The 27,773-nt window shown below is 40.6% G+C and overlaps 2 protein-coding genes across 4 annotated transcripts in view; one reads left to right on the top strand and one right to left on the bottom strand.

The window, feature by feature from the left end:
- The window catches only part of RPL8 (ribosomal protein L8), a 149,819-nt gene that overhangs the window by 34,723 nt on the left and 87,323 nt on the right, over positions 1 to 27,773 (bottom strand). Inside the window, exon 1 of one of the 2 annotated variants that reach the window (XM_070750536.1) lies at positions 14,241 to 14,246. The exons of the other annotated variant lie outside the window; for it this stretch is intronic. The gene's annotated coding sequence lies outside the window, so the exon portion shown is untranslated. Of the gene's footprint in view, positions 1 to 14,240; positions 14,247 to 27,773 lie in introns of those variants that run through there. 2 annotated transcript variants of the gene reach the window in all.
- DDX3X (DEAD-box helicase 3 X-linked) lies at positions 6,630 to 26,868 on the top strand. Of its 2 annotated transcripts, XM_070750531.1 has the most exons (18): positions 6,864 to 7,122; positions 8,488 to 8,545; positions 9,276 to 9,326; positions 13,302 to 13,433; positions 14,220 to 14,343; positions 16,188 to 16,355; positions 16,439 to 16,538; positions 19,465 to 19,600; positions 20,023 to 20,108; positions 20,791 to 20,889; positions 20,978 to 21,138; positions 21,264 to 21,408; positions 22,123 to 22,267; positions 22,515 to 22,696; positions 22,782 to 22,899; positions 23,500 to 23,656; positions 24,108 to 24,256; positions 24,368 to 26,868. In XM_070750531.1, exons 1-18 carry the CDS (start codon positions 7,078 to 7,080, stop codon positions 24,445 to 24,447), a joined length of 2,136 nt encoding a protein of 711 aa, XP_070606632.1. In that variant the 5' UTR covers positions 6,864 to 7,077; the 3' UTR covers positions 24,448 to 26,868. The 2 variants fall into 2 exon arrangements, with proteins under 2 accessions (XP_070606633.1, XP_070606632.1); XM_070750532.1 differs by lacking the exon at positions 13,302 to 13,433 and having other exon boundaries at positions 6,630 to 7,122.

Here is a 27,773-nt window from a genome sequence, read left to right as displayed (position 1 = left end):
ATAATATTACAGTTGTTGGAAGAAAAGTACAAACATGTACTTTTAGTTAGACAGCGTCACCACTAGATGGATTCATAACTGGCTGACTAACTGCACTCAACATGTAGTGCTCAATGGAACTGCATCCACATGGAGGGAAGAATGTAGTGGAGTACCCTAAGGTAGTGTTTTAGGCCCAGTACTCTTCAACGTCTTCATCAATGACTTGGACGAGAGGATAGATGGGAAACTCATCAAATTTGTAGATGACACCAAACTGGAAGAAATAGCCAACACTCCAGAAGATAGGCTCAAGATACAGAATGACCTTGACAGACTTGAACATTGGGCACTCTCTAACAAAATGAAATTCAATGATGAAAGAAATAATGTTCTACATTTAGGCAAGAAAAACAAAATGCACAGGTACAGTATATGTTGTACCTTGCTCAATAGTAGTGTGAGAGGGATCTTGCAGTCCTAGTAGACAACCATTTAAATATGAGCCAGCAGTGTGCAGCAGCTGCCAAAAAAGCCAACACTGTTCTAGGCTGCATAAACAGAGGGATAGAATCAAGATCATGTGAAGTGTTAATACCACTTTATAATGCCTTGTTAAGGCCACATTTGGAATACTACATCCAGTCGCCATAATGTAAAAAAGATGTTAGGACTCTGGAAAGAATGCAGAGAAGAAGAAAAAATTATTAGAGGGCTGGAGGCTAAACCATATGAAGAAAGTTGCAGGAACTGGGTACGTCTAGTTTAATGAAAAGAAGGACAGGGAGAGACATAATAGCAGTGTTCCAATATCTCAGGGGTTGCCACAAAGAAGAGAGTCAAACTGTTCTCCAAAGCACCTGATAATAGAACAAGAAATAATGGATGGGAACTAAGAGAGGCAACTTAGAATTTAGGATAAATTTCCTGACAGAACAATTAATCAGTGGAATAACTTGCCTCCAGAGTTATAAATGCTTCAACACTGGAAGTTTTTAAGATGTTGGATAACCATTTGTCTGAAGTGGTGTAGGGTTTCCTGCCTGGACAGGGAATTGGACTAGAAGACCTCCAAGGTCCCTTCCAACTCTATTATTCTATATTCTAATTTCCACCCTTCCCCATAGTATTTCTAGCTGTCTTATGAGGATTGAAGAGTCTTTTACTTACCCACCTTAGGGACCCTCTTTCATGTCTGCTCCATTTTTGTTGCTGTGATGACTTCCTTGTGGATGTCTGGACCCGGACCGAAACCCAATTCTCTGGCTCAAATGAATGGAAGGTCTCCTCTGGAGGCAGCATCTGGATTCTTGTGCTCTGCTTCCACAGATTGCAGAGACATCTCTGCAGGGCTGAAAGACATGAGAACAGGGTCCCCTCCCCCATCTGTGGGTGATCCTCCCAGAAAAGGCATAAATCTGAGTTAAATTAGGGAAGGCACAAATCTTAACAAACATATCACATGGTTGCATGGAAGACAGGGAGGAAGAGAGAGAAACAAACAAAAAAAAGCACCAATATTTTCCCTTTTCTTTTAAGTACCTTTATTTGGCCAAATTGGTTTTCCAGCTTCACCCCTGAGCAAAGCCCACTTCTTACACAACTTTTTTCTTTTTTTCCCTTTGTCATGCCCACCTGGACAGGCAACTGCCTCTTTTCATCCCAGGCATCAAGCAAGTCTTTAATTGAGGAGCCTACCACCACCCTCAAGCTAGATCATCCCATGTTTACCCTCCAACGTAGGGATTCAATTTGACTCTCTTGGGTCCCAGTGAATTGTCCCACCAGCATTTTTTGGATTAAAAAAAAAAGATCTGTGAGGACTCTGGTTCCCTATCAGAGCATGGGCGCCTCCAGTTAGGGATCCTTTGCTTGCAGTTTTCAGAACAAAATAAATGGTCTGGGAAGATGTTACTGCTCCCTGCAGTAAGTACAGATAACTCGTCATTGGCTTTTCTCTCGCTCACAATTTCTGGACTCAGGAGAGTCCTGAAGGACCTCTGCTTGCTTCCAGAGATAAGAGCCCCTTCCTCTCATAGGCTTTGCTCAGTGACTCCCCACTAGTTGTCCATTGGTTAGATTAGCCTAGAGTCCCATCTGGGTCGGCAAATTGTTGGAAGATATGTCTATCTAGGTTCAGTTCCAAATAAGAAGAAAGATTGCCTGGAAAGATGTTTTAATGATGGGCAGGACCACATTGTTTGAGGTCCTGGGCACAAAAAGGAGCATATGGGGTGAGAGACCCTCTCTTGGACGCTGCCTTGAAGATTCCTGTTTCTGTGTAAGAAATGTATTCTGATTGGTTGTCAGATTCCCATGCTTGGTTGAATCTTACTGAGTGATGCAATCTCCTCAGGTACCATGTGGTGAGTTCTGTTGCTAGGTTGGTAGGGGACTAATCCTATCATGTCCTGAGGGCAATGTCTTAACCCCATCACCCTGGAGTTGAATGGGGGGCAGGGAACTGCAAGGAGCTCCTTTGTCTTTAAAACATGTTTCTTTTCTCAGCCAGGGAAATACAGTGATCCCTCGATTAGCACGGTCTCGATTAGCGCGAAACGCTGCAACGCGGTTTTTCAAAAAATATTAATTAAAAAAATAAAATATTAAAAAATAAAAAATAAGTCCACGCTAGTTCTCTCTCTCTTTCTCTCCCTGTTGCCGGCGTGGTATATGAGAGAGAAAGAGAGAGGCAGAGGTCGGGCGCATTACCGGGAGGTGGAGGCGGCGTGGGGACGCTGGGTGCCGGGGACACCGAGGAGGGGGTGGACGTCAACTGCGGGCGGGAGGAAAGCGAATGCCACGGGGCTGGGCTCGGCTCCCCCCTCGGCTCCCCCCCTTACCAGCCCCGCCGCGGAAGGCTCCATTCTGTTCCCTGAATGGAGACCGCCGGCCGCTCAATCGGGCCGGCAGGGAACAGAATGGAGCCTTGTAAGGGGGGGAGCCGAGGGGGGAGCCGAGCCCAGCCCCGTGGCATTCGCTTTCCTCCCGCCCGCAGCCGACTGATCGTGGGCTCCTTCGCAACCTCGGAGAGCTTCCTGGTTTTCGTGAGCTTTCATGCCCTGGAAGCTCTCCGAGGTTGCGAAGGAGCCCACGATCAGTCTCGGCTGCGGGTGGGAGGAAGGCGAATCCCCCGTGGGCTCCGTTACATCTTCCGCTGCCAGCCAGGCCATGCTGGCGGCAGCGGAACAATCGCCTTCCTCCCGCCCGCAGCCGACTGACCGTGGGCTCCTTCCCGAGCTCCCTTCCTGAGCCTCCCGTTTTCTCTCCCCCCCTCGCCTCCCTGTGTTCCTAGGAGAAGTGCTGGGGATTGAGGCAAGACAGACCTTCTGCTCCTCACCAGCACTTCTCCTAGGAACACAGGGGGGCGAAGGGGCGGAGAGAGAACGGGAAGCTCAGCATTTCGTCAGCCGCAGCGCTGGCTGTCAACTTTTCTTTTTAAAACTGGGCAGGAGCTGACTTGCCTCCCCAGTGCTAAAAAGAAAAGTTGACAGCCAGCGCTGCGACTGACGGAATGCTGAGCCTCCCGTTCTCCCCCCCCCACCTCGCCCCTTCCGGTTTCGGCGTTCGGCAACGGAGTCCGGCGCTGGGGCCATGCGGGGCCGCTCATCCAGGGGGGCGTGGACTGGCAAGTCGCCCTCCTTTCTCTTTCTTTCTCTCTCTTATACCACACCGGTAACAGGGAGAGAAAGAGAGAGAGCGGAGGGCACCTTGCCGGTCCACGCCCCCCTAGATGAGCGGCTCCGCATGGCCCCAGCGCCGCCCAGGCAAAGGGGAAACCCCAAGATCGCTTGCCGCTTGCCGTATTGCAGCGAAGGAGGCGAAGCAAGGCTCCAAGCTGCAATATGGCAAGCGGCAAGTGATCTTGGGGTTTCCCCTTTGCCTGGGCGGCGGGAAGACCAAGGGAAGGTTCCTTCAGCCGCCCAACACCTGATCCGCTCCGCAGCGCGGCAACGGGGAAACCCCATCTTCGGCTCCTCGCTGCTTCCGCGCTGCGGAGCAGATCAGCTGTTGGGCGGCTGAAGGAACCTTCCCTTGGTCTTCCCCGCCGCCCACACGCAAACTCCACCATCTGCGCATGTGCAGCCATGAAAAAAATGGCGCACATGCGCAGATGGTGTTTTTACTTCCGCATCCAGTATAACGCGGAAATCGGTTAGCGCGGGAGGTCTTGGAACGTAACCCCCGCGCTAACCGAGGGATCACTGTATAATATTCTGCCTTTTTAATATTTCTTAGAATATTTCATTTTCCTAGGAGGGGTAGGTGTCAACTTCCTACAAAGTGGTCTATCATGGCTGGGATGTTTTTTGTCTTAGATTAGCCAACAACCCTTGTATTGCTTAATGGTCTTCTATCACGTACTACCCTGCTTAACTAGCTTTTCAAGTGCTGCAACATAATGTAATTATGATAGTACACGGATCCTGAAGTTTCTTCATGAATGAAGGCAAATACACCTGTCCCAGGCACCGTTCCCTGTAGGCTGCGCGCGTGAGTGCGCGCGCACCCCAAAATACCGCCCCGTGCCCTTTTCCATGGGCGCGCAGTCCCCCTCCCCCTCCCAGCCCACGGGGGGGGGGCAGGGAGGCGCCGGCAGTAGAAGGCGCTGCCCCGCCTGATCCGCTCCCTCTCCTCCTCTTCCGCCAAGACACACATGGAAGCTGCCTGCTTGAGCCTTGCGTTGCTCCACCTCGCTTTGTCCTGCCTGTCATCCTCCGTTGTTTTTTGGGGGGAGAGCGGCGGGAAAGCCCTGTGCCGGCCAGGACGACAGGCGATGCGGGGTGGAGCAACGCAAGGCTCAAGCTGGTGGCGGAAGACCTCCGTTGTGTTTTCGGCTGGAGGGGGGGCAGGAGGACCTTCCTGGCTTTCCCGGGCAGCTGGCTTGAGCCTTGTGCCGGTCAGCAAAGCCGGAGACGTGGAGAGAAAGGAAAGAGAGGGAGGGAAAGAGGAGAGGAAAGGAGGGAGGGAGGGAGGGAAGGGAGAGAAAGGTGAACGAGAGGGAGAGAGAAAGGGAGGAAGAGAGGAAGGAAGAGATAAATATAAAGGGAGAGAGGGAGGGGAAGAGGGGAAGGAAGGAAAAGAGAGAGAAAGAGAAAAAAGTGGAAGGGAGAAGGAAAGAAAGGGAGAAAGAGAGAGAAGATAGGAAGGGAGAGTGAGAGAGGAAAAGAAAGAAAGAGTGAGAGAGGAGAGAGGAAGGAAGAGAGTGAGAGAGAGGAGTGGAAGGAAGGAAGGGAGAGAGAAATGATAGAAAAAAGGGGGGGAAGAGAAATGAGAAAATGATTGAGGCAGAGAATGACAGGAAAGAGAAATAGAGAGAGAAGTGACTCTTGATTTAAAGCATATGGTAAAAGCACTTAAATAATAACAGAGAAAAAAAAACCCAGCCCTCACCTGTTTTTATTAATAGTTATGTTTTTGGATTTGCTGGTTGTTTTAGTTTTAATAGTAATAGAGTTTGGTTTTATTATTAATTTCTTTTAATAAAAAAGTAGGGATTTTATTTGTTTGTTTGTTTGTACTTCTATGCCGCCCAGTCCCAAGGGGACTGCCGCTCAGACACTATACTTTTCCGCCCACCCCGAAAACAAATTAGAGGGAACATTGGTCCCAGGATAACGTTGCCTGCTCCAATCTCGGGTTGGTCACCTGCACCAGAGGTTTAGTGCTCTGAGCCTTTGGATTCATGCTGGAGCATATCTTCAAGGAACTTATCTCCAGCAGTGTAGCTAAACTTCTGATCCCAATTAACGACCCAAATTGGGTTCTGAAATTTTATCTTGAGTGGATTTTTTGTACCTTACTTTAAAACTTATAAGATACATGTGGACCACCTTTAGAAAAGGCTGTTCTGAACGGTTGGTATTTGGTTATCTTCTTTGACTATCCCATATTTACCAGATAGGACAACCAGTGCTGATGCAGCAGTGTATCTAAAAATGAACTGCTGTGCTTCTGCAGCCAATGTTATCTACTGTTATGAAATCCTACTTCGCCCCAGAAAGAAAATTGTTGAGAAAAAAAAATCAGATGCCATACAGTATCGGCGTGACAGAAAAATGTCCCTTTGCTATGTAACGGTCATCAGTATTTTTGCAGCATAGCGACACCTCGCAAAAATAGTACTTGAAAAACGGCGTACAAGATGGCCATAAAATAGGTGTGGGACTAACGGTGACGTGTTATCAAATAGGATTTATCCTTGATGAGGAACGCGGGAGCAGGCACAAAGCTCATCATCCCTTTATTGTTCGGCGATTCTGCGTCTGTGAGAAAGAGGCGGGAGGACTTATTACCCATCCTCGTTGTTGCCAGGGTACCGCTATTTAGGTCACACACAAGGGAGAAACGAGTCACATCATGCCTCCACGACATACTCATATAGTCTCGTGCTGGTTTTTTTGCAATCCTCCAGACATAAGCTTCAGACCCCAGAGAATCCCTCCCAACTTCCTTTTCGCGACCAAGAGCTGCGCCACTGCAGCAGCGAAAGCCGCTCATAATCTAAGATGGCGGCTAGACTAAAGAGGATTGTTCACGTGACCCAGGGAGACTGTTGCCAAGACAGACTTCTTTTGACTGATCTCTCGCGAGATGTTGCAGAAACCGGTTGAACCACTAGAGTTTTTATGAAACGAAAACAGAAGGGAGGGGGTGGCTAAAGGAGGGGGAATCTCGCGTGAATAGCGCTATAAACTTTGTGTAGGGAAGCCTCGCGGTATTATCTAACGCCTCCTGAATCGGAAGGAGTCCAGAACTTACTTTAGTTCTCGCGGTAGTCTTGGGATTTCTTCGCCCTCCCCCCACCTCTTAATGCGGAGCGGAGAGTTCTCCCCGCGATACCTTTTGCAGCAAGCAGAGGTGGGGGGAGGGGATCGAAAGGAGGAAGAAGGGGCGTGGCTTGCGCGCTGAAGTCAGCACGGCGGCTGCGAGGGGGCGGAGGAATATATAAAGGCCCGGGTCGAACTGGGGGTGTTTCAGTTAGAGAAGCGATTCTAAGGCGGAGGTGGGAGATCTGTTGTAGGCGAGGCGTGTATTATTTCTAGTGAATTCGAGTTTCTCTACGCGGAGCGGGACCTCCCGGAACGATCTCTCGTTATGAGTCATGTGGCAGTGGAAAATGCCCTCGGTCTAGATCAGCAGGTGAGGGGACACAAGGGGAAAAACTCAAGGGTGGGCCCGGAATAGCGAGGGCTTTTCGCCCCTCCCCCACTGGTGGCCGATCTGGCTTCGGGGCCCTCTTGTCTCTCCTTTGCCCTTGTGATATCCTGCTATCTCCCGCGCTCCACGGTTTTTGTGCCGGCCTTCTGGTGGCGCATTTTACTGTGACGCAGTTCCTTTTCTTGGAGGCCGCAATTTTGGCGGCCTGGGCTCAAATCGTCGTAGGCCGAAAACCGAAGCGGGATGGTGGTGGTTATTGAATGGCAAGGGAGAATCGCAGCGGAGGCGAAAAGGATAGGGTGAAGCGCCCCTGGGCCGTGTAAGGCAGACCGGGCCTGTTCCGGGGCTTTGTGCGGCTCTGGCGAGTGTGTTACTTCTGCCGGGCCCTCTGGCGGCGTCGGCTTCGAACTGCAGCGGGCGGGGGACCACGGCGGCCCTCGAGCGGTGACGAAATGGGAGGATGGGGGAAGCGCGTGCGCGGTTCCCCAGCTGGGGTGGGGGAGCCACTTAGCTACTGCTGCCACTCTTGCTTCCCGTGTTAGGTGCGCGCGCATACACAACACACGCGCGCGCCCCATCTTCTTTGTCCTCGAGGCCCCTGTCGGAAAGGGGAGAAAGGGTGGTACCGCGCCTAGAAAGGCGGGTTCTCCCTTTTCTCCTTTACGCTGATTACACAGCTCCGCTCCCTGCTTCCATTCTTGCCCGTGGTGGACAGCGGTGGCAGAACAAAGTCTTGCACTAAAACCAGCGGTGTGGGCTAGAATCAGCTCCCGAAATGGATAAAGGAGCCGGTCGGGGAAATAAGAGCAGGCGTGTGACGCTGCCCCCGGATTAGCGGCGAACTAGGAAAGCGCAGTTGCCCTTCGCTGCGGCAGAGTTGGAATGCTGTGACTGCGGCCTAAAAACGCAATGAGCAGGCAGGAAACGACCCAGCTACATTTGTCTGGCCCGGGAAGGCGTCCGCATAGTTTGCGATTTTGAATGAGGGTATTTAGACTAAGATCAAAATGTTTATACTTAAGCAGTTTTTTAAAATGGATATATTTAATGCAATGTAAAGCTGTGGTTTACTAAGCGCCTATAGCCATAAAATAGTAAAAGAAGTGGTGGGGAGAATTTGCTTCTATGCAAAACCAGCTTTTAAAAACTGGATGGTAGTTATCTGGAAACAATTGGCATGTTTAATTTCAATATAAAATACTCTGATGGTACACCGCTTTAATTGCTGTATTCTATAAATAAGTACTGATAAAACAAATGAAAGTTACTTGATATTTTGAGTCAAAGCTAAAATTTGGCAGGTTTTCATTTGAAAATGTAACTAAAAATAATGTGTGTGTTTTTAAGTTTGCTGGTCTAGACTTGAATTCCTCAGACTCTCAAAGTGGAGGAGGAACAGCAAGTAGTAAGTACAAAGTTCAAGAATATGTTGCTAGGGTTAATATGTCTTATGGGTGGCTTATCATTTCAGTAAGAATAGCATCTATTGATGCTTCAAAATTAAACTACTATGTTTCCACACCAGTATTTGTATTTGTTATGCATATTTAATGTTAAATAAAGTTTTTTAAAATTTTGCTGGACAGTTGAATTTTTTAAAAAAACCTTAAGGGCTGCATGCTTCCTAAATTCAGTGGTGTTTGATCAGATCATCACTCATTCAATTTCTGAATCCTGTAACTTTTCTGGAATATATTTGAAGAATAGAGGAAATTGTTCGACTGGACTATTACCAACCAGTGCTATCTTATTCCTTTTATACTGCCAAAAATTATGGTGATATTGGCTTTTTGCTTAATGCAATAAAGGAAAATGCTCCAATATAACTGTTGTGAGCCGCCCTGAGTCTTTAGAGAGGGGCAGCATACAAATCTAATAAATTATTAAATTATTATTATTAATGGGATTTTTTAAAAAAACTTTTGATTCTTAGTAACTTAATCTCTTAATAGCAGCTTATTACATAACTTCACATTATAAATTATCCTACTGTTTTAGAAGTTATCTGTCCTTGACAGTCAAGTAAAGTAAACTGGCAGCTTCCAATCATGAATAGTATAAGAAAAATACTGTAATGGATTGTGAATGTTTTGGATAGCAAAGTTTTTTAAAATAACAGGTATTTTTTCTTCCAGAAGGCCGGTACATTCCTCCTCATTTGCGAAATAGAGAAGCTTCAAAGCAGGGTATGTTTGCTGATACAGATTACAATTGTGAAGTAATAGTGCTTTATTTAAACTTGATTCACAGGTCAATTTGCATTACAACATTCCAAAATATTAAATATTAGTAAAATCCTGTACTAAATTTAGAAGTGATATCTGTGGTTATAAGTAGCAAGCAAGCATATAAAAAATTGAATTTGCACATGAGCTCAGTGATATTTTTTACAGTATAAAAATTACAAGAGAAAATTCATCTTGTGTGTAGTATAGTTAAGCTAGTGATTGAAAGTTGCATTTTCAGTTAAGCAGTAATAAATCTATTTAAGTAATCAATTTACTACAACCAGAACAATGGTAATGCTGGGCCAACAGAAAATTCTGAAAGTTATGATCAAATTCATGGTCAAGTATTGATTCTAATGTGGAATGACATAATTGATCATTATAATTGGGATTGCAATTATGAAATGATTCCTAATGAAATGAAACATTTTGAAATCAGTAATAAAGAAATGGAAGTAAGCAGAGACCCAGGCCTTTTCCTGTTTAGCATGGGTGGTGTTCTTTCAAAAAACCTATTCATTGCTGTGTCAATCTCCTATAGGGCTAGAAACTTAAATTTCATAGAAGGAAGTTTTTAAAGCTCTTAAATGACAGTTAAAATTAGTTATTAAAAAATTAGATAAAATTATGGTGTAGTATCTTAACTCTTAATGATCCAAAAAGATTGTAGAAATGATGATCACATTCTTGAGAATCCATATTTCTGGAATTCAATCTTGTTAACAATTAAATAAAAGGCAAACATTTAATAGAAGCTTTGTCAGGGTAGATTTTTTTCACCTTGTTTTGTGATTTGCAAGAAAGTTGCTTACCCCCAGTTTTGGGAGGGAGAATTGTTTTAAGTTGACAAAAGTGGGCAAAATATATCAAGATTGTTTCTATGTTAGTTGTAGTCTTGTGGCAATTACATTTAACGATTTCTGGTTAAATGCCAAAATGTCATTTTTATTGGTTCTTAACAGTTGATTTAGGCCAATCTTCCATTGTTAAATTTAAAATTATAGGGATACTGTCATGTGGTCCACTGAGCTGTAGACCCTTAACTCTTAACATTGAAAATTTTTGAGAAGTTTTGAATGCAGCTTTTGCCATTGTTGAAAGTACAGCAAATGTCAGACTAGGTTTTGGCTGTTTCTCATTTTCATTGTGGAATTTACTGTAAGCTAGAACTTGATGGAATTTGAAAAATTGTTTTGACTTCAGAATTTTCATAACCATAAATAGCTAATGTAGCCTATGTGTTCACATGTGTAAAAAGTTAATCAAATTCAGAAACTTTCAAAATTGTTGTGAACACAGCAAAGATTAATAAATGAGTGCACCCCCACCACCCACCTATTCTGATATACAAGGGAAAAGTCATTAGAATGATTTTAATAATTTTCTAGTGTTTTTCATACATTTTGACTTCTACTGTAAATGTTAACTGCTGATTGGGAGTGATCTAAAACATGAGTGTCAAACTTGTGGTGTCATGTTGCCCTCGTGTGACGTTTTGCAACTTTTCCCTTTGCAGAGCTGGGTGGGTGTGGCCTGCGTGTGATGCATCTGGCCCTTGGGCTGCCAGTTTGATACCCCTGATCTAAAACATTCTTGGGCCTTGTGGGAGGGGTCACTGAAAAAAATCTGAAGTGAGAAGTGGTTCTTGTTACTTCAGAGTAGTTTTTGGGCCTTTTAATAGATTAGGGAAAAGAAGAGTTTAAAAAAAGGCTTGTTACAAGCAGAAAATCCAACAGACCTCTTAAATGAAGGTGGGTAGCTGCTTGGGTTAATCTTATATTACCATGAGTGAGGGTACTTAAAAGCAATCAAAAAGAAGATTTGTAATATTTTGAGAGAATGAATAACAGTCAGTTTTATACTGGACTGAAACTGTCCTAAGCTGTTGATTGGCCAGCCCCTTCCTTTTTTAAAAGTACTGTTAGATTTTTTTGGTGGGGGGTCCTCATTGGCCACAAAAATTCAAGAGACTTGCTTGTTCTACTTATCCAAATGTACACTCTACTGTCACCAAAGGTAAGCTGATATATTTGTAGAAAATGTATTCTGAAATAAGGATACTAAAAAGTTGTTAACATTGGTTGGAGACATTCCATAACACAATATTTTAATATATATTCAAACTGAATCATAATGCTGGGAGTTTTCATGGATCTTTTTGCAGCATACAATATCCATAACTATACAGCAAACCACTATTCCAATTTGATGCCATCACCAAGAAGCTGTAAGTTGGTGTCAGGCTGGGGTGATTTTAAAGTTTGTTGTTTGGGAGCATGCTTCTAAGTAACTTGCAGTTAACTAACAGTTTGAGCTTTTTCTTCAAGCACATTTTCAGGCATGCCATGCCGCTTTCTCCTCAATTTAACACTTTTCTCAATTGGTGTTATATGATTAAGAAAATAGACAATGAATAAACGTTAAATTCTTTTGTTCCTTTCAAGTTCAGGGCTTTTGGTAACACTGATTTTAATTAAAAACCTATAATTAGCAACAACCAGAATCTACTTTTGTAGACTCATCCTTAAGTTGTGAGAAAGTTATAGTTCTTAAACAAAGCACTGGTATAGTAACAAACTTGAAATTCACCTTTTAAAAATTTTAAGTCCAAGTTTATTATGGCCATGGTTCTTTTTATGGCCACATGTACTAAAACTATGCCACCCTTTCTTCACCAACAATAGTTAAAATGTTTCATTTGTCAAAAATGTAAATGTATTCAAAATTTTAAAATAAATCACAGGTTTTCTGTTTAGTGGGCATGTTCATATAATGTTATGCTAACAATGTGCTGAACTTTCAAGGTAAATTCAGCAGATGGCTTAGTATTTCCACCTATTAATAAGTATATTATCTATGAACTGGATAATTTCTGAAATATTTAAAAAGATAATAAATTTGAATCGCTTATTCAAAATACTGTAGTGAAATTAATGGGAGATTTTAAAAATAAAATTTTGTTGGTATATTAAATATTGTCAAATACAGTAGGACAAAGTTTGGAAAGCACTGGACAAATGTGATATTTTGAAAAGAATAATAGTTCATAACATTCATTTTTCCTTAAACTTCCCTTTCTAAAGAATTGGATTAGGATTGGAGGCTTGCGGAGAAACAGGAAAGCATTGTTGGTTTCAATCTCTCCTGGTTTGTGGGGGGAATCCTTTAGCTTTAGTTGTAGCAAATACTTTACCCCCCACAATCCTAGCTAATCTTTACAGTCAGAGTTCTTCACATTTTCCATAGGAAATTAACCAGGATATGATTCTGAAACTTTTCACAATGTTTGTAAATATAAATCAGATAACCTTTTATTGGAACTTACAAATGAAGGCAAAAATATGTGTCCCAGGATAATGTTGCAGAATCCAATCTCTGTTGGGCACTTGGACCAGAGGTTTAGTCGTCTGAGCTTTCAGACTTGTGCACTGAGGATGGGCTGCAGCATGATACAGAAAACTCAGAAGCCTTAATTAACCTCTGGTCCTGGTGACCAACACTGATTGGATGTTTTTCATGAACTTTCTAATAATAGTTGCAGTCTTCTATGATACTGTATCAGCAGCTTTTTCTTTAGTGTTGGACTTGCTTCAAAGTGACCATTTTTTAAAAGATGTGCTTCAACTTACTGCATGGCAGCAATATTGGTATACAAGGTACCTAGCTATAGTACAATAATTTAAGAAAGTTATTTCAGCTACATAATTAAGTATCCATAAACTTTGTTTGCAGCTTTTGTGAACATAGATGCAGATAAATCTGCAATTTTAATTATTTGAGGCCAAGTTGCTTTTTTTAAAAAAGAAAGGTGCCCTTAAATGTAAATTTCTGGCAACAAAAGTCACACTGTTACAGTGGAGCTTGCAAAAACAATTTGCTGGCACAAGTGACATTTAACACTTTAATTGTTTAACTTTTTATTCTCTGCTAAAGATTCCCCCAGCTGGGACTCTCGTGGAGGTAATGGCTATATGAATGGATATGATCGTGACAGCCGGATGAATGGCTACGATCGTGATCGCGGTGTGTTTGGATCCAGAGGAGGATCTGGACGTGATGACAGAGGTGGGCGTGGGGACCTGTCACTTCTATCCAACTTAGTGATTAAATAGTGATTAAAAAATAGCTTAAGACAGGACAAAGCTCATGGAACTTAACGGAAAATTCTTTGAATTTTCTTACCAAGCAGCTTTAATGGAGCTGCCTTCCTAAACTGAAATGCAACAGATATCATAGTTCTGAAATTTTAATGGGTTTTTAGTATCTTCACCACAATTGAAGATAATCAAATTGAATCCTGCAGTCAAAACTTTACGTTTATATTAATGACTTAGCAATATTGAAGCTCATTGCCCAGTAATAGTTCCAATTACTGTCTTCAGGTTTTACATGTCAAGGAAGATGCACATTCTCAAAATCTTTAATCATTTGACTGTTTTTTTTACTGGTGTCAGTATGTGGGCAAATACATGAAACTTAAAATGATCTAGTTTTCAACCTTGTAAAATTGTCAAGTTTTAAATGATCATAATATGTTTATTATGGATTGCCTAATGGTTGAACTCTAAAGATATGTCATAAGCTGATTCCTCATTGAACAGAAGTAAAAATATCCAGGATGGGTGGGGTTCATTCAGTTTGAAAAGATCATTAGCTGTTGGATGTTGAACACCATCCCATTTTTTGGCATCAGTGCCATCTTAACTTCATGGCAATATGGCTTACTTTGAACAAACAGAAATTATATTTGGAAGACTGGTGGCTACTTGTTGATATTAATGGTTCTTCTCAATATATTTCTTACCTGTAAATATATTTGGATATATTTAATAAAGGATTGTATTATTGTAGGATTTGATGGTGGATGGAATGCTGCCAGAGACAGAGATGCATATAGTAGCTTTGGTGCAAGAAGTGAACGTGGATCAGGAAAATCAAGTTTCTTTAATGACCGTGGCAATGGCTCAAGAGGAAGGTAACCATATGTTTAATTAGAAAAACCCACTGCAAATCCTTACTAATGTATTGTCTGCAGAAACTTAGTTGTATTATATTACCTTTAATAAAATTAATACATCAATACTAATATATAATTGGTCTCAATTGTTTGGTACCAATAGCTAGGTGTGTGTGTATTTTAATTAGGAAAAATACTCAGCATTTCCAATAAAATTGCTTTTGGCTAATACGTTTTTTAGTTCAGAATTTATGAGAAATTATTATTGGTTTGCCATATCTAAAATTTTACATGAGTATTTTTCTCCTTTATAGTCAAAACCTATTTTGTAACCATTTAGTTTGATTACAGAGTATCTTGAAATTTTCTTTAATATTTACTCTTGCATCTCCATTTTCCATCAGGGTGCTCAAAGCAATATGCATGTTTTCCTCCCTTTTTTTAAAAAAAATGTGTTTATTAGATTTTTTTTAATTTTTAAAACAACACAATCTTATTTACAGGTGGATCAGCATCTTATATACATTTTTATCTATATTGTCTTTAACTATTTTTGTATATATTGATGTTTTATTCCGACATTTGTTGTGGATTCTTTTTTTTAGTCCATAAATATCATTTTGTCCAGATTGAATAATAGTCTGAGTCTTTTTGATTGTTTAGTTCTATAGTCTATCCATCTCCACACATTCATATATTTTCTTAATTATCTCTTTATCCTCCGGTAGCTGTGGATTTTTCCATTTTTGCGCAAATACAATCCTTGCCGCTGTTATCTGCAGAATTAAATATCTTACATTTTTGGTGTAGGACCCTTTCATAATGCCTAGTAAAAAAAATTCAGGTGTATATTCTATTGTTATATTTGTTATTTGTTGCAACCAATTACTCAATTTTTTCCAGTATTACATCAATACTAATATATAATTGGTCTCAATTGTTTGGTACCAATAGCTAGGTGTGTGTGTATTTTAATTAGGAAAAATACTCAGCATTTCCTATAAAATTGCTTTTGTCTAATAGGTTATTTAGTTCAGAATTTATGAGAAATTATTTTTGGTTTGCCCTGTCTAAAATTTTACATAGGTACTTTTCTCCTTTATAGTCAAAGCCTATTTTGTAACCATTTAGTTTGATTACAGAGTATCCTGAAATTTCCTTAAAATTTACTCTTGCATTTCCATTTTCCATCAGGGTGCTCAAGGCAATATGCATGTTTTCCTCCCTTTTATCCTCATGAGAATCCTGTGAAGTAGATTGTATTGATTGAAGGAATAGTTTAAGGTCATGAATGTCATGACTTGAAAAAGGAACCAAACCCAGAGCTTGGTACCCAAGAGTTCCTAATTAATCACTAAGAATTGAGATGGAATAAATGCGAATTGTTAAAATCTTTCTACTTAGTTGAATCTTCCTATAGCGGGGCAAAAAAACAATTAAATGGGAGCCTTTGATAGCAGCAAGGCAAAAACTGCAGCCCTTAAATCAGCATGATTCCCAGAGGTTGGTTACGTAACATGATAGAAAACTGAAATTATTACTGCCCTGTTTCCCCCCAAATAAGACAACCCCTGATAATAGGCTTTTAATACATGGCAAATAAGGCCAAGCTCTTATTTCACGGTTCAAAAAAATATAAGACAGGGTTTTATTTTGGGGGAAACACGGTATAGTCATGTTAATTAATTAAACCTGATCTTTGGATGATATCTTTAGTATAATTCTGAAAAGCAAAATATGGGCTTTAATCCCCCAAATAATGCAATCTGCTTTAAAGCAAAACAGAATATTTTGCCAACTTGATAGGTTGCTTTAAAGGAGCACATACATGTGGATTTAATGTTACATTGTATGATGTTTAGATTTGATGACCGTGGTGGAAGATGCAGTAGTGATTTTGATGGTATTGGGAGTCGTGGTGATAGGAGTTCCTATGGTCGATTTGATCGTGGTGGAAACAGTCGTTGGTGTGATAAAAATGACGAAGATGATTGGTCAAAACCACTTGCCCCGAGTGAACGTACTGAACAGTGAGTATTAAAGGCTTACATGGCAACCTTTCAGTGAAACATTCGATGCTGTATGATATAAAATTGACTTATTTTCATTCTAGGGAGCTGTTCTCTGGGGGGAATACAGGAATTAACTTTGAAAAATATGATGATATTCCAGTTGAGGCAACAGGCAACAACTGTCCTCCACACATTGAAAGTGTAAGTACTACCAGTTTCATAATGCATTCATTTATTTTATTTTATTTTATTTTATTTGACTTCTATGCCGCCCAATCCCAAAGGATTTACTTGATAACCTATGCTAAAATTGTTAAACTTCCGTATTGTAATAACTTTTTAATTGATTAATCCTTTAGTAAGGGCACTGGTTCCATTTTTTTATGCTAGTATTTTTGTTTGGAAAGAGATGATACCTTATGATTTTGCGTGTCATTTTTTAAAAATTTGGTCATCCTATTATACCTGGCTTACAGTACCTGGTTATATTGAGGTTTTTGCTAAATGAATTGATGATGAAATATATTTTAAATACACTGGAGAGAGAAATGGAGAACTCCTACATAGTCTTCGGAGAGGGGCGGCATACAAATCTAATAAATTGTTGTTGTTGTTGTTGTTGTTATTATTATTATTATTATTAAATAATTGAAAAGAAAATAATTTTAATTATTAATTATTTAATTAAATTTATTAAATATAATTATTTAATTATTAATGCAGTACTAAAATACCAATTCAGGTGGATTATTTTCAAGAGAATACAGTAGAACCTAGGCGGTTATACATTTGCTGATGTTGCCTGGATAGGTAAACACAGGAGTCTTCAACTTAGAACCACTGCAGTTGTAAAGTGAATTTTGCTTTTTTCTCTCTCCCCACCCCCACCTTGACTTTGCTTATTGGAAGCCACTTAGGAAGGTTACAAATAGTGATTCCATGACCTCAGGACAGTGGAACTCATAAATACGTGCTATTTGCCAAATGCCCAAATTTTGATAATGGACCAATTTCCATAAGTGTGAAAAATGGTCATAAATCACTTTTTCATGCTTTTGTAACTTTGAACAGTTACTAAATGAATGGTTGTAAGTTGAGGACTGCCTGTGCTTGTTTTCTACACTGAGTGCATTTCATGAGCATAGTATGCTAAAAAATAGCATTAGGCATACTGCTTCATCTAAATTTGTTAATTCCTAAATTTTGTTGGTAAATGAGACAAGTTGACTATGTGGCACAGTTCAATTTTTAAAAAAATAAATCCTGTTTTTTATAAATTTTCTTAAATGGAAACCAGATTTTTAAAAATTGCATCCTGGAATTATAATTAGCTGCTTTTGATTATCTACTATACTTAGAACTGACTTTCTGTGAATATATTTTAATTGCTTGGTAGAAGTAGAGCAATTGGCCATCTCTGTCAAATTCCTACCAAGACTAAACCAAACAAACTTATTTATTTCATAAAAGGGCATTGGGTGGGTGGATGAAGTGCTTCATTCATTCATAATCAGATGTCCTGTGAGTGCAACACTGGCTAATAAGGTACTTAGACCAGCGTTTCCCAACCGGTGTGCCGCGGCACACTAGTGTGCCGCGGGACATGGCCAGGTGTGCCGCGAGAAGCTCCAGCTGGGCGGGGCGCTGCCGGCGCCCCTGCCTGAGTGTCGTTCTGTGGATGGTCTTGGGCTTCACAGGTCGCTTCCTGGTTCCCTCTCCTCCCACCGCCTGTGTCTCCCGCCGTCGCCTCCCACCAAGCCGGCGCCCGTTGCCGTGGGTTCCTCGAGTGGGAGCTGCCGCTTCCCTCCGTCCAGCTCAGCAACGCTGCCGTAGAAAGCATAGAGGTTATTGCCACTGCTTCTGCCTCCACTCAGGGAGCCACCCTGGTCACCGCGCCTTTTCCTTTCGCTCAGCTCAACCACGATGGCTCCCTGAGTGGAGGCAGAGGTGGCGGCAATAACCTCTGCACTTTCTACGGCAGCGTGGCTGGGCTGCCTGGAAGGAAGCGGCAGCTCCGAGGAATGAGGCGCTGGCGGTAGACACAGGCGGAGGGAGGAGAGGGAACCAGGAAGCAACTGTAAAGCCCAAGACCAGCCACAGGACGACCTTCAGCCCGGGGCACCGGGACCGCACGCAGCCATGGTGGGAGCAGCATGAGAAAGAAAGGATTCCATCCCACGAGGAGACGCCCACCGAGCTGTAGGTCCCGCTGCCGTCGCCTTCTTTCCCTCCGCCTCTTTCTCCTCATGCAGCCTGAGCCCGCCTTTGCGAGTCCGCCCTGGCTTTCGCTTCGCCCCATGATTTCCCCGCAATTTCATCCAGGCCACCTCTTGCCTCCTTTTGAACTGCGGGGAAATCTGCGGGCGAAGCAAAAGCCAGGGCGGGAGAGAAGCGCGGGGGTGGGGAAGGAGGAGAGCCCGTCAGCGCTTCCCCTCCGCCAAGCTGCCTGCTTGTCCTCGCGCCTCGTTGCTACCTCCTGCCTTTTTCCAGAGGCCTTTGGAAGGCACCCAGGGAAGGGGGGGGATTGGAGGTGGCTGCAGCGGCTTCTCGTCCTCATCCGGCTGCTAACGCCCGCCCGGCCCCTCTTGCAGTCCCTTCACCAAGCGCTTTTGTCCCAGGCTGTCAGCGAAAGGGCTACAGGACAGGCGTTCTTCTCACAGCTGAGGCAGGATTTGGAATGTCGGGTGTGTGCGCGTGCGGGCTCCGCATCCCTCTGCCACCCGGAACATTTAAAATAAGAAAAACCTTCGCCGGCCTCCGCAGAGAAGAAAGGAAGAGAGAGAAAGAGAGACATAGCAAGAGAGGCAGAGAGAGCAAGGGAGAGAGAAAGACATATAAGGAGGGAGGGAGAAAGAGAGCAAAAAAGAGAGGAAGAAAGAAAGAGGGATGGAGAGAGAGAAAGAAGGGAAGGAAGGAAGAGAGAGAAAGAGTGAGGGAGAAATAGAGCGAAATGGAGGAAGATTTTTTTTTGTCAAAACTTTTCTTTAGCCACCCCCCCACCCCCAGGTTCAGTGTTCCCCAGGATTTTGAAAATATGAATAATGTGCTGCGGCTCAAAAAAGGTTGGGAAACACTGACTTAGACTGATGTAGAATAATCCTATTTATTAACTGAAATATTTTTGCAGTTTAGTGATGTTGACATGGGGGAAATTATCATGGGGAACATCGAACTCACCCGCTACACTCGACCTACTCCTGTTCAGAAATATGCTATTCCTATAATCAAAGACAAAAGAGATCTGATGGCTTGTGCCCAGACAGGTAAGTCTAAAAATGTGTATGTTACAGCTGCATGTCCTAATGAAGTAAAAGTAAAATTTAGCAACTATGAAAGCCATGCTGTACAAATACTTTAAATGTTGAACTCTTTCCTTTAGATTCCTTTAGAACAACAATCCTTGCTGATTGTTGTTTTTTGAAGTACACTTATGTTGAATAAATACTGAGAATGAGCCAATGTTGTTCTCCCGGTGGAGAGGTTTGGGTAAATTGCAAAGACCTGTTTTGCAATTGGCTATAATTGGTTAACTATCACTAATTTGACCTAGAGTTGCAGTAAAACCCATTTGCAGATAGCATAAATTTCTGTAATAATAATACTAATAATTGCATACAGGTTGAATTTGTTTTCAGGAATAAGGATTTTGCATTGCTATCAAATTTTAATGCATCTTTTTCTCTAGGTTCTGGGAAAACTGCTGCATTTCTTCTGCCCATATTGAGTCAGATATATACAGATGGTCCAGGTGATGCTTTGAGAGCCATGAAGGCAAGTTTATGGTTTGCAGCATATAAACATAAAGCATATATCTAGATACACATAGCAATGTAAATTTTATTGTGTTTTTTTCAATTGTCACTTTTGTGTTAATATACTAATGTGTATGGGGAATGAACTGTTTCTACTTGAGAACGTAATTCAAACTCATTTGCCTCTGCAAAGGAAAGTTGTGCACTAATTTTGTTTCAGCCCAAAAATAGCTGTACAGAACACAGGCCTTGGCTTACACAACCATTCATTTAGTAATTATTTGAAGTTATAATGGTGTTGGAAAAGGTAACATGATAGTTTTTCATTTAATAACTTGGTCATGTGATCAAAACCTAGTTAGCAAACTGGCATGTATTTCTGACATTTGCACTGTTCCAGAATCGTGTCACCTTTTGTAACCTCAGCCAGCTTCCTACAAACAAAGTCAATGGGGAAAGCCAGGTTCACTTAACAACTGCTTGATTCACACTTCGGTGATTTGCTTAACAATGGCAAAATATAAAATAAAGTGCAACTCACTTAGCAAAGTGAGCTTAGCAAAATTGGGGCTCAATTTGGGCTGCAAATTGAGAACTATGTATTGCTGTTTAACTTCAAAGAAGTAATCGGGCAGGATGAAATGTCTTGCATAACACTGGGCTTACACCTTAAGTGACATCTTGTTTTCGTAACATTACAGGAAAATGGAAGGTATGGACGTCGTAAACAATACCCAATTTCATTAGTTTTGGCTCCAACAAGAGAACTGGCAGTGCAGATATATGAAGAAGCTAGAAAGGTAAATGTTACATGCTCCTGGGAATCTATTAGCAGATCACATAATTTTATATTTGAAATTCTATAATCTGAAATTTCCTTCCCTCTAGTTTGCCTATCGTTCCAGAGTCCGTCCTTGCGTTGTATATGGTGGTGCTGACATTGGCCAACAGATACGTGACTTGGAACGTGGTTGCCATTTGCTTGTGGCAACTCCAGGCCGCCTTGTAGATATGATGGAAAGGGGAAAGATAGGCCTAGATTTCTGCAAGTAAGTAATACAATTCTATATGTTTATAAGATAAGTTTTGTAATATTGATAGCCTTGGATACTTTGGAACTTCCTTATCAGTATGGAATTGTAGAACTCTTGCTGTGCTATTTTATATTTTCTAGATACTTGGTTTTGGATGAAGCTGATCGTATGCTTGACATGGGTTTTGAGCCTCAGATTCGTCGTATTGTTGAACAAGATACTATGCCACCAAAGGGTGTCCGTCAGACAATGATGTTTAGTGCTACTTTTCCAAAGGAAATCCAGGTATTTATGTCTGATGTCTAACATTCCATATTTAGTACCTTAAAGGGAAACTGATATGCTTAAAGTAATTATTTATGGTAGTGATGGTGAATCTTTTGGACACCAAGTGCCCAAACTGCGTGTGCACACATGCCCAAACAAAAAGGTGCGCTCACACTAATATGCGGACATATGTGAATGCGCAGCAGAGACCCAAAGACCAACAATTGCAGTGCGGCATGAGGAAAGATCTTTTTCTTTCATGAGCTTCTGTTTTGTCGTTTGCAGGGAAACAGAAGGTCATGAAAGAAACGCCACAAAGATCTGACCTGGGTGATGGCACATGTGCCAGCAGAGAGGGCTCTGCATGCCAGAGGTTCACCATCACAGATCTATGCTGTTCCAAAAAGCAACTAGACACCACCACACACACACCGTTGAAAATGTTTCACGTCTCATCCAAGGAGCTTCTTCAGTTTGGGATGAGAAATGAAATGTTTTCAAGGTGGGGGGGAAACAAAGTCTAGTTGCCTTTTGAACAACACTTGCATGAACGTGGATGACTGAATCTCTAAAGTCATGTCCATCTTGGTTAAAAAAAATTAAGACAGATTGCTTCTGAAGAACTTGTCTATATTGTTGAAACAGTTCTGTACATCCATAGAGGTTGGTTGGGATTGATAAACTATGATTAGATACATATTGTTTATGCTAATTTGAGTGCTATTTTTTTAGATGCTTGCTCGTGATTTCTTGGAGGAATATATTTTTCTGGCTGTTGGCCGAGTTGGCTCTACATCTGAGAACATCACACAGAAAGTAGTGTGGGTGGAGGAGTCAGACAAAAGGTCATTTCTCCTTGATCTCTTGAATGCCACAGGTAAAGACCCAGGAGGAATTCCAGCATAAATCTAATAATGTAAAATCTGTGTTAGCTGGGGAGAAAAATTAAGATTTTTCTTTCCTACTTTCTCCTGTAATTAATTGACTTCTTACTTCAATCTGCCTGCAGCTTGCATAGTAACACCTTTTTATTATTGCAATCATAAACACTAGTTTATACCGTGTGGTTTATATACCATATTGAGAGATACATCATAAATTAATGAAATTCTTTGTATATCCAGGCAAGGATTCCTTGACTCTGGTGTTTGTAGAGACTAAAAAGGGAGCGGATTCTCTGGAGGATTTCCTGTACCACGAAGGATATGCTTGCACCAGTATCCATGGTGATCGTTCTCAGAGAGATAGAGAAGAAGCATTACATCAGTTCCGCTCTGGCAGAAGTCCCATCTTAGTTGCCACTGCAGTAAGGACATATTTGGTTTTATAGCTATGAGTGTCTTTTCAATTTTATGTTTAGGAATTCAAGATTCCCCTCTTGTCTTCAATAGGTAGCAGCACGAGGACTGGATATTTCTAATGTTAAACATGTCATAAATTTTGATTTGCCAAGTGACATAGAAGAATATGTACATCGTATTGGCCGTACAGGCCGTGTAGGAAATCTTGGTAAGAGGACATTAATCTTGATGGGGGTTTTGTAATTAAAATCTATATATGCTGAAATGCTAAATAACATGAGACTAGCTGCCCAGAAATATGTCAATCTCTATTTGAAAAAAACCTTTTCAAAATAATAGTGGACATTGATTTGGATGCAAATACTTTTAAGGAGACCTCTAGCAATAAAAGCCTGTTGGGAGAAATCAGTGTGTGTATGTATTATTGAAACAATTTGTAAATTCCTTGTAAGGCAGTAAATGAACTTAAAAATCTTATTGCTGGTTTTGGAAAATTCTTAATTAATGGAAATCTGCATTGAATAGCTTAATTATGCTTCTGAGAAACATTTTCAATAATATTCCCATTTAAATGCCTTTGATTTTGATATGCTTTTACTTTCAATGTTGTAAACCATGCACTGTAAAAGGAGACGCCCATCAATGGCTTGTCCTTCACACAAGAGGAACAAATTTATCATAAATACAATGATAGAACTACCATTATTAAAAGCTCATCATGAGTAGTCGAGAAAGACTATCTGCTTTTATTTGTGCCATTTTGAAAATAATGGATAGCTGAAGATCTCATGTTCGCTTAACCTTTTAGGTCTTGCCACATCATTTTTTAATGAGAGGAACGTAAATATCACAAAAGACTTGTTAGATCTACTTGTTGAAGCTAAACAGGAAGTACCATCTTGGCTAGAAAACATGGCATATGAGCAACAACATAAGGGCGGAAGCAGTCGTGGACGTTCCAAAGGGTAATATGAATTAATTAAGTTTGAGTAACCTGCCTTCCATGTAACTGGCTAGAACTTCACTCTGTTTTATTGTTAACATTAAACTGCAAACTGTTCTACTTCCTATGTTTTCAGGATGAGGGGTTTTTTGCTGCTCCAAAGGGTATGAAGGAAATGTTTCACTTTTGAAACACCAGAGGAAATTATAGTAAATAGGGTACTTTGTTAAGATTTATATCACACTTTTCTTATAGGAGCTCAGGGCAAGTATACATGGTGTTCCCTGCTTATTATGTTAGACTTTGATTTGGTGACATTAGATACCAGTTCAGTTGAAATTTTGAAGTACTGTTCTGCACAGAATTAATAATAAAAATTTTAAAAATCAATTTGAGACAATAGCTATTGTTTATTTAATGGGATTCGTGGATACTTCAAATACTGTCTTACCTACCTTTCTGTTTTCCTTCAGCCGTTTCAGTGGAGGCTTCGGTGCCAGAGATTATCGAACAAGCAGCAGCAGCAGTGGGAGCAGTAGTTTTGGCAGCAGTCGTGCAAGTAGTGGTCGCAGTGGTGGTGGTGGTGGTAGTGGTGGTCACGGAGGCAGCAGAGGATTTGGAGGTAAATCTTTTGTGCTGTTTAGATGGGATGAAAGATGGGGAAAAATCATATTAAAATGTCTTGTGAATATTTTAATTGAATCTTAAATTTCTTATTTTTTGTCTTTAATAGGTGGCTATGGAGGCTTCTATAACAGTGATGGATATGGAGGAAACTATAACTCTCAGGGGGTAGATTGGTGGGGCAACTGATCTGCTTGCTGCAGAATCTTACCAAACAAGCTAATATGGAAACCACATGTAACTTAGCCAGACTATACCTTGTGTAGCTTCAAGAACTCGCAGTACATTACCAGCTGTGATTCTCCACTGAATTTTTTTTAAGGGAGCTCAAGGTCACAAGAAGGAAAGGAACAGAAGCCCTACTTTGAAGAAGGTTTAAAGACTCCATTGTAGTCAGGATTAACTCCTTTACCCAACCCCACTCCCACTCCTAAACTGTATTTATAATTTTGTGACTGAGGATCATTTGTTAATGTACTGTGCCTTTAACTTTAGACAACTTTTTATTTTGATGTCCTGTTGGCTCAGTAATGCCCAAGATTATCAATTGTCTTTGCAAAATTATTCAACTTGGGCTTTATAAAAATCAAACCTTGGCACACAGGTGTGATACAACTTACAGGAATCATTGATTCATCCACTTTATCTGCAAAAACAAAAGAAAAAAAACTTGTGCGGTGGCCTACATTAGGGCTTTGATACTTGGAGATTTGAAAAATAAAACATCTTGAAGCATATCAATGGAATTAGTTTCTAATGTGGCAAAACTGTACAAAGTTAAAGTTGATTTGCTCACTCTATCCTGGATAGGTACTTCGAACCTGATTGTCTTTAAAAAGCCATTCCAGTCCTAATAATGAGGTGATGTATGGATTGCATGCATACAAGCACTGTTTTAAAAGTAAATGCAAGTAAACACAGCAATTCCAGTGTTTAGGCAGATTATTAATGTGAGCTAGCCAATAGAAGGCGGAACATTACAGGGAATGTTTAAAGGTCTGAACTTGAAATAGTTTTTAGGAGAATTCATCTACTTAGACGTTTCAAAATTGCCTGCCATATTAAGTTGAAATGGTAGAATGGCTGACCATAACAGTGAAGGCCCATTTTTTAAAAGGGCCTGACTGATTTTTTTGGTCTTAACGCATGCTAGTGTTGATGTTTTTTGGTCAAGGGGGAATGAACAGGAAGAATTATGCAGCAGGCTTTATTTTAATGCAGATTCACATTACTCTGTTCAAGCTGCGTTGAAGTATTAACTGGCTTACTGTAGACTTGTAAAATGGCTCCAAAAGAGTAACAAATTCTGAGATCACAAAGGTTGGAATGTACATAACTGCACAAGGTTCAATTCTGCTATCAAGTGCAGTTTTAGTCAGTTTTAGTTGCATAGGTTTCCATTGTATTTAGTCTTGTTAATGCTGATCTGGCCAAAGATGAGTATTTCCAACAGTAAAAGGCCTCTGTCACTTAGTGTCTCTGAGATAACGTCTGTTGCCAGAGCTATTACCAACTCTTTCTCTAAGTGGCATAGGACAACAGCAAAATCTCCTAAAGTGCAATAGATCTTTTCAAGTGTATTGTGCCTTGTACTAAACTTTAAGTAGGTGCACTTGACAGTATTTGAAGTCATTTGTTATGGTGCTATTTCAATTAGTCTAGATTTAGGCCCTTGTACATTTTGCCCATAACTTTTTACAAAATACTTCTTTTATTGCACATTCAGAGAATTTTATATGTCTTGTGTGCGTGTCCTTAACTTCCAATCTTATTTTGTCTCTCGGGAGACTGAACGCAGCTTGGCTAAGGAGAAGGAACTAGATTCTAAAACTGGGACCATGGGAATAATGGTTGGGAAAAAACTATTTGCACACGACAGATTTCTAGATACTTTTTGCTGCTAGTTTTGTGTAATATTTATTGAACATTTTTGACAAATATTTATTTTTGTAAGCCTAAAAGTGATTCTTTGAAAGTTTAAAGAAACTTGACCAAAAGACAGTACAAAAACACTGGCACTTGAATGTTGAATGTCACCGTATGCGTGAAATTATATATTTCGGGGTAGTGTGAGCTTTTAATGTTTAAGTCATATTAAACTCTTAAGTCAAATTAAGCAGACCCGGCATTAGCAGTGTAGCCATAACTTTCTGATAGTAAAACAAAAATTGGCAACTTTAAAATTAAACATGCCAAGGTTTTGATACACTTGTCTTAAGATATTAATGAAACACTTCAAAACACTGATGTGAAGTGTCCAGATTCTCAGATGTTCGTTGCGTGAGTTTTTGTTTAGTTGTGTGTTTTTTTTTTCAGTGAATGTCTGGCACATTGCAATCCTCAAACATGTGGTTATCTTTGTTGTATTGGCATAATCAGTGACTTGTACATTCAGCAATAGCATTTTAGTGAGTTTTACAACCAGCAATATTTTTAAGTTGTGATAAAGATTCAGTCATATGCAAAGAATGGGTTTAAACTTGCTGAGTGTAAACAATATGAACGTCAGGTCACTGTAGGTTTAGTAATTGCTTATTGTATTAGTTTAGATGCTAGCACTGCATGTGCTGTGCATTACTCAGTTTTAATAAAATAAAAAGTTGAAATGTATCCTGTGTAGTTTTGATTCTTACCATAGGTGGAAAGGAGTGGTTTAAAAATATATGGTTGAAAAAATTAATGATTCTGCTTTTCCTAATCTGACTAAATCTGAACTTTCATGTGGACCTTTTGGTTTGGGGTAGACAAAGCCATTCATTCCTTTTTTGGTACACTAATTCAATACAGATGCTAGTTTTTACCTAAATAATAAGTAATAGTGTTAGTTGCAAACTCTCAATGAGGTTGCTTATTGGTATAATATATAGTAGAATTAAAATATATCTATAATTTGGCAGTTACTTATCAATGATCTGTTAAACCACTTTTGGGACTAGGAGAGTATTTTTGCATTAACCTTCATTTTTCATATACATTGAACCATTGAAGTAGAATTGTAGTATAACTGGGGGTTTGTGTGTGTGAAAGAGAGAGAGACGACAGACAGCAAATTGAGATCAACAAATGTTATCCAGGAACTTGTTTTCCGCCTTAGAAAAATAGTTGCGTGTTAGGTTTGAATGGATGCAGAACAAGAATATAATTTAAAAATTGCTGATCAGCCCCCAGTAACAGGTGGTTTACAAATTTTTCAAAATATTAAAAGCAAAATTGAATAGAAAGGGTAAAGACAGCAGCATTATAAAATCAGGAAGGCTGGTGTTCACACAACTCAGATGCCAACTACCGTTGCCGAAGACAATGAAAACTAATCAAATTGGCAGACTGAACCATAGGTTCAATTGGGAAACTGAGCATCCACATATACTTTAATAATTTTATAATTCATGTTTGTTTTGTCAAGTACAATACCCAGAGTTCCTTAGGATGAGATAGATGACTAGAAATTAAAAAATTAGAAATTTCCTAGAATGACTAACCGCCTGCTCAAGCAGAAGAACCTTATACTATTTCAG

This window comes from Erythrolamprus reginae, chromosome 4 (genome assembly GCF_031021105.1).
Source record: "Erythrolamprus reginae isolate rEryReg1 chromosome 4, rEryReg1.hap1, whole genome shotgun sequence".
NCBI classification, from domain to species: Eukaryota; Metazoa; Chordata; class Lepidosauria; order Squamata; family Dipsadidae; genus Erythrolamprus; species Erythrolamprus reginae.
Note: the sequence above shows the minus strand (reverse complement) of the source record. Positions and strands in the feature narration are given on the sequence as shown.